The sequence below is a fragment of the Eulemur rufifrons genome, chromosome 7 (assembly GCF_041146395.1).
Source record: "Eulemur rufifrons isolate Redbay chromosome 7, OSU_ERuf_1, whole genome shotgun sequence".
NCBI lineage: Eukaryota > Metazoa > Chordata > Mammalia > Primates > Lemuridae > Eulemur > Eulemur rufifrons.
This window is the reverse complement of record NC_090989.1, coordinates 82,809,169-82,825,044: the sequence shown is the minus strand read 5'-3', so window position 1 is coordinate 82,825,044 and position 15,876 is coordinate 82,809,169. Positions and strand designations below refer to the sequence as shown.

The following is a 15,876-nucleotide window of genomic DNA, read 5'->3' as shown; positions in this document are numbered from 1 at the left end:
GGGTTTGGGTTAGATGATACGTGGGGAAAATGAAAGGAAGTTGGTAAAAGTTTAGGTTAGCTATATTTCCTTTAACTACTGGTAACAGTCAATCATGAACACATTTCTCGCATGGCACAATCCTTTATGGTATCCATGCAAAAATGTTATATAGCTCAGTGAAAATGTCAAATGTTCAACTTACCCAGCTGAATGTGTATATACCTCTTAGTCTTTTTGTGTCACATTTCTGTCTCCAACAAATTCAAAGAAAAACACCCCCAAAACCAAACTACATACATTTTATAGTTGAACAAAGAACTGCCTCATTGGTTTTTGTTTGTTTGTTCATTTTGTTTTATTTTTCTTCTTATTATTTTGAGTACAGGCTTCTAAATGTGTTCCACTGAGCCTGTCAAGGTTTTGCTGCTACACCGCAACACTGCAGTTTAGTTTTCTCTGGTACAGAAGGTCTGAGAACACAGTTCTGAGATGGGGACAGTTGTTTTCAGAGTATGTTATTTTGGTATTTCTGCAGAGGTTGCAGGTTGTGGAAACTTTGTTCAAGGCAAAATACCAAATGAGAGGTTGTTAAACCTCACACTTTAATGTTCTGTTTATTCTTCTCTTAACTGTTTAATGCCTCCACACAACAAACGGTCTTTGCTGTGTGTGTGTGTGCAATTCTGTCTTTGAGCTCGTGTGTATGTGTGTGGGGGTTCAGGGGTGTATGAAGTGGGTGACAAAGCTGTTACTAACATAAGACCCCATTGTCTTACTGAACTTTGTTCTCTCCATTTCTAGTCTCCTCGTAAAATAGGGATTACAGAAAAAGGCAGTGAGATGACTTCAGATTTGGTGCTGAATGACCATGAAATCACCTCAGCACCCCCTGAATTTCAGTGTTTTTAGACCTATTGATCAAGTGCAGTTTCTCAAGGGACATGGGTCCAAGTAGCTCACCGACCATACCAATAGGGCTGTGTCAGAACACTGCCATGAGACCCCATACACTCGCTATGTGACATTTATGGAAATTAAGGCCCCATGTCCACTTTGCCTGATGATGATTTTCCTGTGCCTGATATTACCCCAACCTCCCCACCTTATTTAGAATGTCAGTTTTTCTAACCTATTCCTAAACATTTAGAAACATTTTGAAATGCATTATTAAGAATTTAGAGCCCAAACTTTTATGTGCTGAGGAAACTGACACAATTTAGTTTAGTTGTTTCAGATACTTGGATTTGTTTCAATTTTCGACCTGTTGTGCCTCAACTGGTTTTTAAAAGTATTTAGATATCTAAGTACCTAAATTCTTCAGAGGATTAGCTTGGCACTGCTGCAACACTGCACAAACCTAATCTGTGAATATCTGCAAAGTTCTGTGTGATAGGATGAGAATAATTTCAGGGATAGGATAGAAAAAGCAAACAGAAAAACTAACACAAAGTTCATGAAAATGCTCCCTTGTTCAGAAGCAAGGAAAATAAGCTAACCTATGAGACTTAATCATGCACTGTGTAAATTTACATTCAGTAAAGTTATCTTGCATGCTTTGGTTAATATTTGAATAGGCAGATTTGCAAGTACTAACGCATGCGATATTTTTGTACCTGAGGTTATATGTTTTGCTTTTTAAAAATTGCTTTTTTACAAACGTTATGCCAGAGTTCATCTATGAGCACTCTTTAAAAATATATATGTATCTACTTCTTACTTCAAAACAGTTTAATTTCACCCAGTTCTATAACTACTGAGATGATAGGGAAACTGAGGATAGGGAATGAATTTGAAATTATTTTACAAAGTTGAAATGATGTGTACATATGTGTCATAATTTCCAAAATAAGAGGGCTTAAAAATATGGCACACAAATTAAGCCTTCAGAATACCCTGTTTCTAGAATGCTTCTATGAATAGAAGCATTTCAAGATATAAAACAACATGCACAACTGCTATGACAACTAACTTAAAAGTATAGTCCAGTCTTGTAGAACTGATTCAGGAACAAATGAGGGAAGGACTCAAAATGACCATCTTGCTTTCCTATATTCCCAAGGAGCTCACAGACAAAGTTTATGGTAAAGAGTTTGAGAGCTCCTGTTATAAGTGGGACTAGATACAATTGTGTTCAAGTCTTTCTTGTATGGCAAGAATATACCAGAAATAGTTATCTGTACAAGTATTTAGATGTGGGCCCAAGAGTCAATATAATAGTTTTCTTTAAATAGAAGAGCAAGGAAAGTGGCATAAAACTCCAAAAGTGAGTGTGTCCTGGACATTACTACCCAGCTATGTATCACTACTTTGCCATTCTTGTAGGAATCCAGATTGGCTGAGAAAACATAGTTCACAGTTTTCTATTACAGTTTCCTGGTGAACAAGACCTGCCTTTGTTTCATGAGTCAAGGGGAGTGATCTTGGGAGAAAGTAAAGGGAATGAAGAAGCAAAATGATGGGCCCAGTAAGAGCATCTTTACTCCTTGCCTTCTCCCCCACCTCTCAACTTTAGGAAGGTGCAGCAGCACAGAGAGATAGCCTACTAGACATAGTTGTACCATATTTTGAAACCCAGCAACGATCACTGACTTTCTCTGGAATTTCATCCAATCTACTGGCAAAGTCAGTCCCTGAAAGTCACCTCTATGCAATTGAGTGGCCATTCTAGTAAAAGAGAACCACCACCTAGGAGCTCTTAGGTTGTCACTAATACATGAAAAAAGAAACTCAAGCCTTCCCAGAGTGCCTCAGAAGGGAAATAAGGGCACCCTACCCTGTCCAATGGAAAGAGTAATTTAAATGACAATTTCTTGCCATGAAGATGAGATGCCAAAACCAGTTCTGCCTAAAAAAAGTGTATACACTTAAAAAAAACCCCAAACATGTTATGATATATACAAAAAAAGACCATTCTAAAGTCTTGCTACGTAATTTTTGGTGGTGCTTTGTTTCTATAAACTTTCAGTCACTTTTCAGTAATAGTTTCTACTTAATTTTATCAAAAATTATTGAAAATGCAATTCTTTTCCTCTTGGGCAGTAATTCTGGACTTCCTGACAAGCAGCAGCCTATAAAAATCTTAGTTCTAATGGACACTAGACATACTGGAGAAAATCTTACCAAATGCTCTGCAAATGGAAATGGAAAATTGTCTAGTCTCCCCTAAAACAACTCTTTGGAGTTTGAAGTTACTTTGTGTTCCAGTAGCAAAAAAAGAAAACTGGAGCCACAAAACTCACCGCCACTTAGCACAATCAAATTAAACCAAACTATTCAACATCTCCAGGCTTTACATTCAGGCAGCAAATTCAGTTGCTGCTGAACATATAGAATGGCATCACAAGCAAAGCACCTGGAAGTTAGCTTTGACTTGTTCAGAGGCTTCTACTGGACTGCCCAAGTCAACTGGCCAGTCAGTGACTGTACAGAGATTGGGAGGAGGAGGGAACAGGCAGGGAATGGATGCTGTTCTATCAGGTATATTCAAGCAGACAGTTACCCTGGGTTGGAGGCTGGCCCCAAGAGAACCTCCCAGACTGAGATTCTAGGATTCTAAAATTCTAAAGACCATTCTTGAAAATATTGTTGAGCTTCACTTTGCAGCAGAGACTGCAGAGAATCACAGGCTAAGCGGGGTTGCACTACTGCCCAATGGCGAATGCCTGCATGCTCCTGCCTCCTGCTGCCGGGCTGGAGTATCACCTAGCCCAAGTGAGCTTTGACAGAGAATATCAAAACCTGGCACCTAGCACAGGGCCCTCAACTCTTTGTCTTTATAAACTAGAATAGATCATAACATATATAAGCCTCAAGGATCTGTGGTTTTATGTTAACTTGAGGTCCTCTCACAACCCAGGAACTTCAAAGGTCGCGGGCAGAGGATTTATACCTGCACTTAACATTCAATTTCTAAGCATGTGTGCACATTTCTCCCTCAGTAGAAGCTAATTCCGCAGTCAATCAAACTGTTTTGACCAAAATTCTTCTTCTTCTTTTTTTTTGTAACTATAATCATGAGTGGAATGAGCTATTACTAGCCAAAGAGCATAAAGAAAAAGTTGGGATTAGACTACTGTGGGAAAGGTTCTGGAGGACCCTGGAGACAAAGGGAAGAAGAATGGGACAACTTGCTGGAACTGGACATGGGTTAAATTATATTTTGGTTAGCATTTTTCAAACAGTTTTTCTAATTCTTAAAAAAAAGAATCTATCTTTCAAAATAATCACTAAGCCCTAAACACATACAAGAAACACTCTGGAGAACTAAGTGGAATGTAACCAATTAAATAAAACACCACTGCCAACAGAAAATTTCTGATACTTGCTAAATGTTCAAAGAGCCAAAGGAGCATGCATCTTTCATATTAATCTGCTGACATTCAGTGAGAAAATGTTCTTCTATCACTTAGAATGCAAGGGATAAACAGTGCAGTATTATGAAACTAAGAAAACACATAATTTTTAGGAAAAATGTTTTTATCACTCTTAAGAAAAACTATTTAAAATATTAACAGTTTAAAAGGAACATTGGTATGCAGGGCAATTAGAAAGCCAGTAAAAGATGACTTACGCAAGTTAATATGAACTCAATAGAAATCACGATATCATCAAACTTTCTCCCTGCAGAGAATGCATGAAGAGACAGTACTTTGTCTCTTACTTAAGTTCATACAGTCCCAGAAAGCATGTGGATAAAACACCTATGTTTGACATATTTATACCCTATGTCATCATATCTGCTTTAAGAAAAACACTCCTTTAAAACCCTACACTATGAAAAACTATTTTCAGGAATTTCTTATTTGGTCCGTTGATCTAACAAGGCTGAGTTCCCAAATCTTTCACCCCCAAGGTAAAAATTGGAGCAACAAAACAAAACTCCAGCAAGGCATAAATAAGATATTAAAGTGCATATATACAATCCCAGAAAAGTTTTGATTGGGAACAGCAAAAATTTCTAGTGCAAAAACTGCTTTTGCCAGCAAAGCTCCCTCTCTGGAATCAAAGGGCTACAGTAAAAGTTAAAATTGGAACAGGTTTAAGCAATGCCTGTCTTTAGTCAAGAGTTAATATATGTGCATGCACCAATGGCCCAAACTATGTTCAGTCTTGCAAAAGGGGACATTTCAGAAACAGTCAGAATTTCCTGATCTGAGGCAGTGCTTTCTCCCATGAGCAAGTGTCCCATGAGCAAGTTCCTCAGATGTATCATCCGCTGCAAGTAGGGATTAAAAACCCAAAAGAACATGTTTTGCAATATGCTTGCAACTTGTGAAAAGAGTATTCACACAGTCACTTTATTTTAGTTTGAGTCTCCAATTCTTCTTTTGAGCCCGACCTTCACTCTGTCTACAACATTTTGTGCTTTTGGATCTGAACAGAGACTGGGCATTGTCTGTAGAAATTAATTTCCTTGGGTTATATGACCATGTCCTTTTGAATATCTGATTTATCCTTTTTGAAATTCATAATAAAATAGTTTTTCATTTCTCAGTACAATTAAACAGGTGAGGGGTTATTTATTTTTTTTCCTTTTCTTTTAAGGATCCAAATTGAAAGCTCTTAGGAGGACGTCCAGGTCACCAAGATTAGCCGCCTGGAAGAGTTCCGGTTGGTCCATCAGAGACAGTGCAATTCTGAGGGCAGCCCAGATATTCCCAGAGATGGCAGGATGAGGAACTTGCTGTTGATTCCTGCTCTTTCTTTGCAAACTGAGGGCAGTGAGAAAATTGCTGACCGCTTCTCTAAGAGGGTAAAAAACAGATATTTTGAAATGTAACACGTCAGAGTTAGCAAACTTAAAATAAAAAAAAAAACACCAGATTGAGTTATTTTAGTCTAAAATCCTAAATTGCCTCTCTTTGTTGTTCTGGATGATCAGATGAACAACTTTCTGAATCTCTCATTATGTTTAGTGAATGATATTTGTTAAATACAGTGAAATTGGAAAGGAAAAAGAAAAGCAAATTTTATTTTAGGAATGTCGTGTGGGAAAGGAAGAATAATAGCAAAACCGTTGCTAACTCATTAATGCATTTGATTTTCTCCCACTCCAGGAATGATTTGAAGACTTAATACACTTGTAGATATGATTTCTATAACTACAGTTTAAGAGGAAGAATATGGCCCTACTTAGAAATAAAGTGGTCTAATTTTTCCTATTAGTGATAGAAATATGGAACACAATTAAGATGGAGTTAAATTTGTTATCAGAGCATCTGGGCTTGAATCCCAGATATTTAGCCTTAGGCAAATTTCTTACCTTTTCCAAGGTTCAGTTTCCTTGAGTATGTAGTAGAGATAAGAGAAAACATTTTAAAACTTTGTGAGGTGCAGTTGAATCAATTCATGTGAAAGCTCTTACTGAGTAAGATCAATAGTTATCGAAGTGTGCTCTGGGAAACTTGGGGATCAGTGAGGTCAAAATCATTTTTATAATGAAACTGAGATGTTATTTGACCTTTTCACGTTCATTTTTTCACATACATACAGTGAATTTTCCAGACTTCGTGATGTGTGATATCCCAATAGATTGAATGCAGAAGCAGATATGAGCGTTTAGTAAGCAAGATATTAAAGAAATTTGTGAAAATGTAAAACAATGCCACTCTTCTCGTTAAACATTTTTTGTTGTTTTGGAAAAGCATTATTTTTTTGTAAAATATGTATGTTAACATGTAGCGAGTTTTATTATTTTTAAATGAATCTTTTAAAATGTTGTCAGTTTAATTTCTAATATGGTTAAATATTGATCCATATAACCTACACAAACAAAAGTCCTTTTGAGTTCTTAATAATCATTAAAAGTATAAAAGGATCCTGAGAGCACAAAGTTTGAGAACAGCTGAGTTAGACCTATCAGAAACTTTCTAGTTCTTCTTGTCCACCAGTCCGCAATTGTGCTCAGGTGCCAGGTGTACCTGCTGGGTCTCTTCAATGTCACCTTGTCACCCCAACCTTGTATCACGTATCTGACAAAACGATCCTTGCTAAGAATAATCATTTGTCTCTGCCTTACTCTTCTCAAGAACTTTTGACACACTTGATCTCTTTTAATCCTGCCAGGTAGTTATTAAGCATCTGGCAAGAAACCTTGAAAGTGAGGCTAGATTTCTAATTCCAATGCACGTAATCTAGGCATTTGCTCATCTATAGTGTTAGATCTGCCTGAAGATAAAAGCAACTGGGAAATGGTCGTGCTGTATGTAGCAACCTGGGTAATAGAGTGGAGTGGGTGTTCTAATCACCCCTCTTCTGGGTTTCTTGTAATCAAGCAAGAAAGGAGGCTTTATAAATGGATGGACATAGGGAGTCTGCTTCAGAGGCTCTTTCTGTCCCCTCTTCACTGGTGGGAGGCTCTATTGATAATGTCTCCCAGTTTCTCCTCATAATCCTAGAACTGCAAGAACTCTGGGGGAACGAAGCTCTGGAAATGCCCTCATTCACTGGCTGCTCCCAGCCTTCAAGTGTGTGGCAATAATTTCAGAGGGATTTTGAGAGTAACGAAATAGTCTAATTTATTAATCTGATCAAATGACTTCAGGGTTTTTTTTTCATAAAAATAGTCTAAACCTGTTCCTCAACTTATGAATTTGGAGTCCTTTTGGGAGACTCAGAAGATTGTACATGTGTATGTGTGAAGAGTTTTCACATGTACATGTATATGTGTACTATTGTTTTCAAACATTTCACACCTATATGTATGAATTGGTGTGTATTGTCATGATTAATAAAAAGCTTATTCATTTAAAAGCAGTACTCACTTTACAGTAGTTTTCCCTCATTATACTAATAGTAAAACTATTACTATCAAAGGGAATAAAATTTTTTTCATTAAAAGGGGTCCTCATTTGTGAAAAGGTTAAGACTCATTGTTCTAAGTTCTACTCCGGGACTCTGTTGACAAAGGTGTAACATTTTAAGCTACACCCAAGTTTCACACCAACAATTTCCTCTCTTTATTTCAATTGCTAGGATAGGGCTTGCCTTTGACTCTTTATAGAAAATGTGAGCTGACAAAAGCCAATGTTGTAGCTACATACACAGATACCTGCGGTTCTTGAGGAAGAGGTCCCAAGACTTTAGTGAATATAGAAGTTATTTGTAACTTTCTTCTGAGCTGTATCCCTATCGAGGGTTGTTATTTCCTAAGCATAAACTAATACCTCAAGTTACACTTCTTTTCAGAATTCATTTAAGGTTTATATCTCACTTGACGGTCTTTTTTCTGAGGGAAAAAATGTTTATCACTTTTCAGATTTCCCACATCCAGCGTGACGATACAAGACTCACAAAGCTTAGTTAAGATGTTCCAAAGTAACTGGTTGAGTAGCATTGCCAGATTTAGCAAATAAAAATATAGGGTGCACAGTTACATTTAAATTTCAGATAAACAATGAATAATTTTGAGTACAGTCATCCCTTGGTATCTATGGGGGATTTGTTCCAGGAACCCCCGAGGATACCAACAAAATCTGCAGATGCTCAAGTCCCTTACATAAAATGGTATAGTATTTGCATATAACCTACGCACAGCCTCCTGCATGCTTTAAATCATCTCTCTACATCACTTATAATACCTAATATAGTTGTTATACTGTATTTTTTTAAAAAATCTGTATTATTTTTTTTTTGTTTTTTGTTTTTTCCCCAAAATTTTTAATTCATGGTTGGTTGAATCCACAGATGTGCAGCCCACAGATATGGGGGGGGGCAACTGTACAAGTATATCTCATGCAATATTTGGGAAATACTTATATTAAAAAACTTATTTGTTGTTTATCTGAAATTTAGATTTAACTGGGCATTTTGCATTTTATCTGGTAAACCTAATATTGACTTGCTCCCGTACAGCAGACTTTCTGCTTCAGGATTTAAAATTCACACCTCAGTAGAGTTGTGCAATTTTACCTGCCATGGACCTTCATGGCCTCCTGCAAATAGTTACCCTGCTGAATTTCTTATCTGTGAATTCCCAGAAAGTATTTTATTGGCCCCTCAAGTATTGTTTTCTACATTAGTTACCATTAAGAAAAACCAGTTTTATAAAAGCCTCCTTTAATTGATATGTCTACATGTATATACGTATTTATTTACATCTCCCTTGTTCCAAAAAAAGAACCTGAGTTGTCTCATAAAATACATATATACAACATATCTAGAAAAAAAGTGAATAAAAGAGGTAAATAGAAAACCTGCTCAGGAAAATCAGATGAAGCTAGGAATGAAGTTAGTATACAAAATGGGAGATGCGAGGAAGATGGTGGACTAGAAGCAGCCCCGGGCATGCTGCTCCCAGGAAAAGGATCATCAATTGCAGGCAGATGCCTACCTACGGCTAGCTCTTCTCACAAAATGGACGCAGTCAGGGCTTAGACGGCTCATGTGTGGGGAGGGGAGCATATTTACACAGCTGATATAAAGAAGGCCTCTGTAGTGGCACTTTCCACAGTGTCTATAAAATAAAACAAGCCAGTTGATCAAGAGTCACTTAGCTATTCCTGGTTCTGACCTCAGAAAAATCCTCTTAAGAGGACACAGTGTAATCTGGTGACTAATGTTCTTTGTAAGACTTTTTTTTTTAGTATAAATGCAACAACTATTTTCTAAGGCCTCAGTATTTGCCAATGGCAAAACGCACAAATGCAGTTCAGAAGCAGTAATTCTTCAGATGTCAAAAAAATAGTCTAGTTATATAGCTCTCTGATGACTTACTAAATAAATAACAGTAATAAGAATACCTATGGCAATAATAATCATAATAATAAAACCTACTAGATCTTGAGCATCTACTCCATGCTAGGCAATTACATTTAACCTGCACAATAATTCTGTAAGATAGTTATTATCATCTCTTTTTTAAAAGTTTTATTTAATTTTTTTAATGCCAGTCAAGTGAAGCCGTGGGAGTGGAGAAGGAACAAAGGAATCTGTAACTGGTTGTAATCAATTAGTTGTAAACACATTTAGTTCTTTATTTCAATTATGAAAGTAATACCTGTTTACTGAGAAAATGACAAAATGGAAAAAGAAAGGAGAGCAAAGATCACCCATGTTTTTATTACCCAAAGGTCATTTACGGTACCTGGTAATGGGGAAGGGACAAAGAGGACATAGATCTGAACAACGATGATGAATGATGAGAGAATGAGAAAGGCATTTCAAACCATAATCCCATTTTTTTTCTTTTTCCCTAATAGCTCTATTGGTACATTAGGTTCTAGAAAACCTGGATTCTTGATTTGGCTTTGCTAAACACCGGTTCTAGGAATTTCCGGAGTCTTTTTGCTGGGTCCCCTTGCTCATGCCCCCAAGATTCTTTTTTTCCTTAAGTGGAAAATGAAAGATTGGACTGATCATGTTTGTCAAGCAGTTGCCCTGAGGGTGTTAAAGACCCAGAGAACTGGTCCCGTCCTAGGCTGACCGAATGGAAATCTTGCGGGGTGAGTGGGAACCGGGAGGGGGAGAGGCCTGGGAATCGACATTTCCCGAGATGCCTAGATGATTGCTGCTCTCTGAGGATTGAGAACCCGCTGAGCACACGGTTCCTGCCTCAGGATCTGCAGTTTCCACATTCACGCTTGACGGGAGGAGGAAGAGGACTACTCCTAGGAAGGGAGGTATTTTTCTTTGGAAGGCACCTTCGGGGTTACTCGACGTCACTCCTGGGCATGGCTTTTGTTCGCGGCCGGCCCGCTGCCTACTTACCTGTAGGCGCCCAGGTTGATGCAGCTGATCCCCAGATTGTATCTGGAGCGGATGAAGCCCGGCTGAATCTCCAGGGCCCGCGTGTAGGCCTCCACGGCTTCCTCGCTGCGGTCTCCGTTCGCCAGGGTCGCCCCGAGACGGTTCCATAATGAATAGTCCTGATGGCAAAATCAGAGCTCTCTAAGCCAGTACCAGCCACAATGACAGAGCATTCCCACATTTCCCTGCAGAGGAAGGGAGGTGGCTAAAAATATTTCCAGTGCTCGCCGAAAGGGACACTGGCGAGGTGAATTACTCAAAAAATCTTTAGGAACAACTTTGTGAAATGACTTTCATTTATCAAAGAACAGCTACCCTTTGATGCTGTCGTGTAATTAATGTTTCTATTTTGGGTAAATTCAGTATTAACAGCCACAGTAGCACATCATTAGGACTGATCGCTTTAAACCACTGGAGGCAGGGAAATAAAGTGTAGAAGAAATAGAGAAAACTTATTTGTTACAGAGAACCTTAGGGTTTCTTGCTGTACCGTGCTGTCTTACCTCCGGCCGAACAGTTAAGGCGGCGTTAAATGCATCTATTGCTCTATTAAATTCTCCGCTCAGGTGGAACAGTACCCCCAGACCTGTCTGTAGGTCTGGGTCAATCACATCTCCATTTTGGTGGGCAGCTTCCAGATATAATTCCTTCACTCCTTCCAGAACAGAGCTACAATGGCAAAAATTAGATTTGTAATCCAAACAGTCGGGAACATGAATGATTTCCTGTTAAATCTCTTGACTCTATTTCAAGAAGTCTCTCTTCATAACAGACCAGAAAATTTTGCTTATAGTATCTTAGCTTAATGAGAATACTGGTAACACTGAATGTTAAAAAATATGGCTGACTTTCGTGAAATACTTTGTAGTGCCCAGATGCAGGCTGTGCTAAGTAAGGAATTCACAGGAGAGTTCTGTTGGCCCTGTGAGTGTCGGTGGGGAAAACCCCACAGCTGAATTTCCCAAGGCTTCAGTGAGAAAGGATTTAATTACAGGATTTATTGCTGATGAAAAACAAAATTTCTAGAAGATAGGACTGCCATTTTCCCCCATTCCTAATTCTCAAGCTTTATAAAACTTGGAGCATCAGTACTCATTATATTTTAGGTAAACATATGTTCAAAGCATTTGGCTTTAAAACGTGGTGCTCAGATAAATGTGAGCGTCCATAATGTAGATCATGTGTCAAAAGGTTGGCCCTGGGCTCAGCATCAATCTTTCAAATCAGTGCTGCAGAATGCTATCCTACAAACCATTCTGGAGTGAGTGGTGGGTATCTGAGGCTCATTCATTATCCTTAAAGTGATTCATTGTGTACATGGGTGTTTGCTGCTGGCTGTAATATAATGAGAAGGATACCTATCAACTGGGGACTTAGACATCCGCCGGGTGAGGCCTGGAGATCCCTTCTTGCTCTTCACAAGGTATTTGTACTTTGGATTTTGCTTAATCCAATTCTTCAGAGATTCACAGGCATCCTGCTGATGGCCAGTGTTCGTGTAACTCACAGCCAAAGCCATCAAAGCTTTCAAGTTGTTGGGCTGTAATTCTAAGCACCTGAAAGAAGGTGGGGGAAAGCCAATTTCAGATGGTTTTGGGAGCCGGAGTCTAATAGCGTGTCAGAAAATTTGAGGTTTTTATTAATTAAATGTTGCAAAAGCATCGTTAAGTTTACTTCAAGTCCCTGGAAAACACCATATTTATCCATATGAAAATTGGGACCAAAGCATATTTTTAAGAAAGTTAAAACTTATTCTGATGACTGCCAGATTTGGTAATTTTAATAAATGGTTTTAAAACTATAGGAAGTGTGGCTTATCCTGCACATAATTTATTAGTAGTGAATCTAATGAAAGGTAGGGATATCATTATTTTAATGCCACTCTCTTACTAATACATTAATATTATATGTACCCTATCCCCAAAGAAAACTGACTTGAAATTGGACATCTGGAGATGAAAGATCGTATAGTGTTTTGCAAAGGAGAGGGAAATTCCTATATTTCCAGATTATTGATGTGAGTTTACAGGAGACACAAGTTATAGCTGCTCTGCCGCATTCTATTTCACTGGCCTCTAGCAAGGGCTTTTCAAACTTTGAAGTGCATGTGAATCATTTGGGAATCCTGTAAAATCTGCATTCTGGTACAGTAGGTCTGGGGCTGGGAGAGTTGTACACTTGGGTCTGACAAGCTCCCAGGTGATGACATAGTCCCTGGATAAGACTTTGAGTAGACAGCCCTAGACAGTATCTAATACCTCTCTGCGGGGGTCCTAACCTCCCAGGAATTTATTAGCACCAGGCAGAGAAGTTCTTAACCCTGGATGTACATTATAAACACCTGGGGGAGTTTTTAAAACTATAATGTTTGGTCTCCAGCCCTGACCATATAATCACAATCTCTGGGGTATGCCTGGGCAAGTTTTTTTTTTTTTTTTTTTTTTAATGATTCTATTGTGCGTGTGTGTGCAGGGTTACGAACCACTAACACAAAGTTCCATATTTGGAGGTAGGAGATGAGGATTTGAGTTCTGTCTCTTACATCCTATCTGTGTGACTTTGACCTTCTCTGATCCCCAATTCTCTCTTCTATAGGAAAAGGGTATCATCCTCCCTTGAGGGCATGATTATATCATCAGATGCCAATAGAAATTTGAAATCTAGGATTCCAAGATTGCAAAACCCTAGAATTCTAAGGTCTAGAATTCTTACATTCTAAGATTCTGAAAGTCCAGGATTTATACACTTACACCACTGATTTATACACACACACACACACACACATATATACCACATATATACACATATATAATATTAATATATGGAATATTTGTGTACATAAATATATTCTTTTCCTATACCAATATATTAAACATATTCATTATAAAGGACAGGGAAAGTAGAAGTCTATTTGGTAGAGGTTATTTTTCCAGATTTAAACAGGAGTTCTAGTCAAGTAAGTGTGATGTAACACCCACCCACTGTTTCCACCCTTCACCCTCAAAGTAGTCTAGACCTTTAGTCAGTATTTTTCATATGTTTCTCCTAAAGAAAACTTTCAGATGCTGCAGAAGGCTAGAGAGTTCAAAGGAACTATTTATTCAATGAGTCTGCTTTATGACTGCTTTTAATATAGACTTTCTTTGATGCCAGTGAATGTTAAGTGATTTGTAGATAGCAAAACATTGTGATTTAGGAACATTATTTCATTATAAATTCTTGTTTTCCAGAGCTAAGTGTGAATGATATGTAGTATCTTAGCACTTATCCTGGCCAAATTCTTTGCACTTCAATAAAAATCAAAAGACAAATCTGAAACACAGGAAGTCCATTAACACTAGGCCCATGATTTGCACTTAGTTTCATCTACCTCTGGAGGGCGACAATAGCTGCTTGTTCATTTTCATTCTCTGCCTGGGTTATCCCGAGGAACTGCCATGCCTATGAAAAACAATTGGCGTTAATACTGCAAGGTGAAGCAGAATTACTCACGTGTTTTACTTGGTTTACCTGTGATGGATCCCCTATGCACAGTAGCCTGTCTCAGAGGTGAGGGCTATGAAAAAGGGGAAAATATCACATGCATTTCTTCATTTAAACTCTCTTGTGGTATCTGGGTCAAGATCCTCTGTCATTATTTCCAAATTCTTTCAGTATTTATCCTTTCCTACAACCCAGTGCTATGGAAACCTCTGAATTTCTGGGATTTCATGATATGAAGTACCTCAAAACCAAAAGACAAATATATAAAACTATACAATTGTGAGGAAAAGAGCTGGAAAAATAATCTAAAAAATGGAGCTAAAAAGTCTAAAGTTTGTAGTGAGCAATCGCAAGATGTACAACATGAAATTAGCTGTTATAAATGAAAGTCAAACAGAAGAGTTCACAGGAAATTTAGGAACTAGCAAAAACAAAATGAAATAAAACATAACCTCCTACAATTTGTATACCCCTCCAATGTAATCACTGTTAAAATGTATAAAGCACATATAAAACACAATCATAAAATATATATAATTTTATAATCTACAGTTATACTTTTTATTGTATCTAAAGCACTTTTTTCATGTTTTTACAAATTTTTTAATTTTTAATTTAAATTTTGTTGAATGGACATCCCCTTATTTATCCAACCAATTCCCTTATTGCTCTAAAGTTGTTTGCAATCTTTTGCTATTCTGAAGAGCATCTTCAGGCAGATAACTTTTTTCATAATGAGAATCAAAGTTTTAATATAGCAAATTTCAATCTATGTACTCATAAGAACAGTAATTCTCATACCATTATAAAAGTAACACACATGAGCAAAATCTCTCATTACACACATTGTCTTCAAATTTGCTGGAGGTGGGGGTGTATCAGGGTCTTTGGGATTTAAAAATGTTTGTGCAGTGTCAAACTCCCATCCCTGAAACTAATGCTGTAGACATTTTAAAATAAAACTCTAGGAAAGCACATAAAGTCATCTTAAAGTGCCATTAAAATTGTATTAGCTTTTCCCTTCATGGGTTATTATCACATATGCCCTCTAAACTCATAAAAGTACTGATTGTTTTCCCACAGAATATCATTATTCTTTTTAATATTTCAAATGTACATAGAGCAACTTCTATTTTGATTTCACCTTCCATATATCTTAGAATGCTTCTTAAGAAAAAAATTGATAAAACAGTCTTTCTCTGGGAACTTCTGCCTAGCCTTTGGCCATGGTGTCATTTTCACTGTCTACAGTGTTATTGTCTTAGTCTTGAACTCTCCATAGATTCAGAAGCCCTGGGTCCTTGCCTGGGATCCATTAGTTGCCAAGGGCCCCAATTTTCTCATTTATGAACCTGAGACTTGGGATAATAATGTATATATATATTTTTAACCTCCCAGGGTGGTTACATCAAATAATACAATATACATGAAAACACCTTGTAAAATACATAGCATTTACAAATGTAAGATGACATTAATATTATTTTGTGGAGGGTGGCCTGTAGCTTTTTACTAATGTAATGATTTTCTCTTCTATAATGATTCATATATTTTTTTTTAACAATTCCAGCTCTCAGTTCAATCCCATTTCACTGTAAACCTTTTGACCAACAAGATATTAGGAGCTTTAACTAGTGATCAGTTTTCCCCTTCTACCTATACGAC

At 37.5% G+C, this 15,876-nt stretch overlaps 1 protein-coding gene across 8 annotated transcripts in view; it reads right to left on the bottom strand.

Moving 5' to 3' along the window:
- Positions 1 to 5,521: 5,521 nt before the first annotated feature.
- Positions 5,522 to 15,876, bottom strand: part of PEX5L (peroxisomal biogenesis factor 5 like) — a 164,340-nt gene continuing 153,985 nt past the window's right edge. For all 8 annotated transcript variants that reach the window (XM_069472887.1, XM_069472890.1, XM_069472888.1 and 5 more), the window contains 5 exons: positions 14,099 to 14,169; positions 12,087 to 12,284; positions 11,232 to 11,397; positions 10,690 to 10,847; positions 5,522 to 5,726 (listed from right to left, as the gene is read on the bottom strand). In XM_069472887.1, coding sequence (XP_069328988.1) covers positions 5,522 to 5,726; positions 10,690 to 10,847; positions 11,232 to 11,397; positions 12,087 to 12,284; positions 14,099 to 14,169 — 798 coding nt within the window. The remainder of the gene's footprint in view (positions 5,727 to 10,689; positions 10,848 to 11,231; positions 11,398 to 12,086; positions 12,285 to 14,098; positions 14,170 to 15,876) is intronic.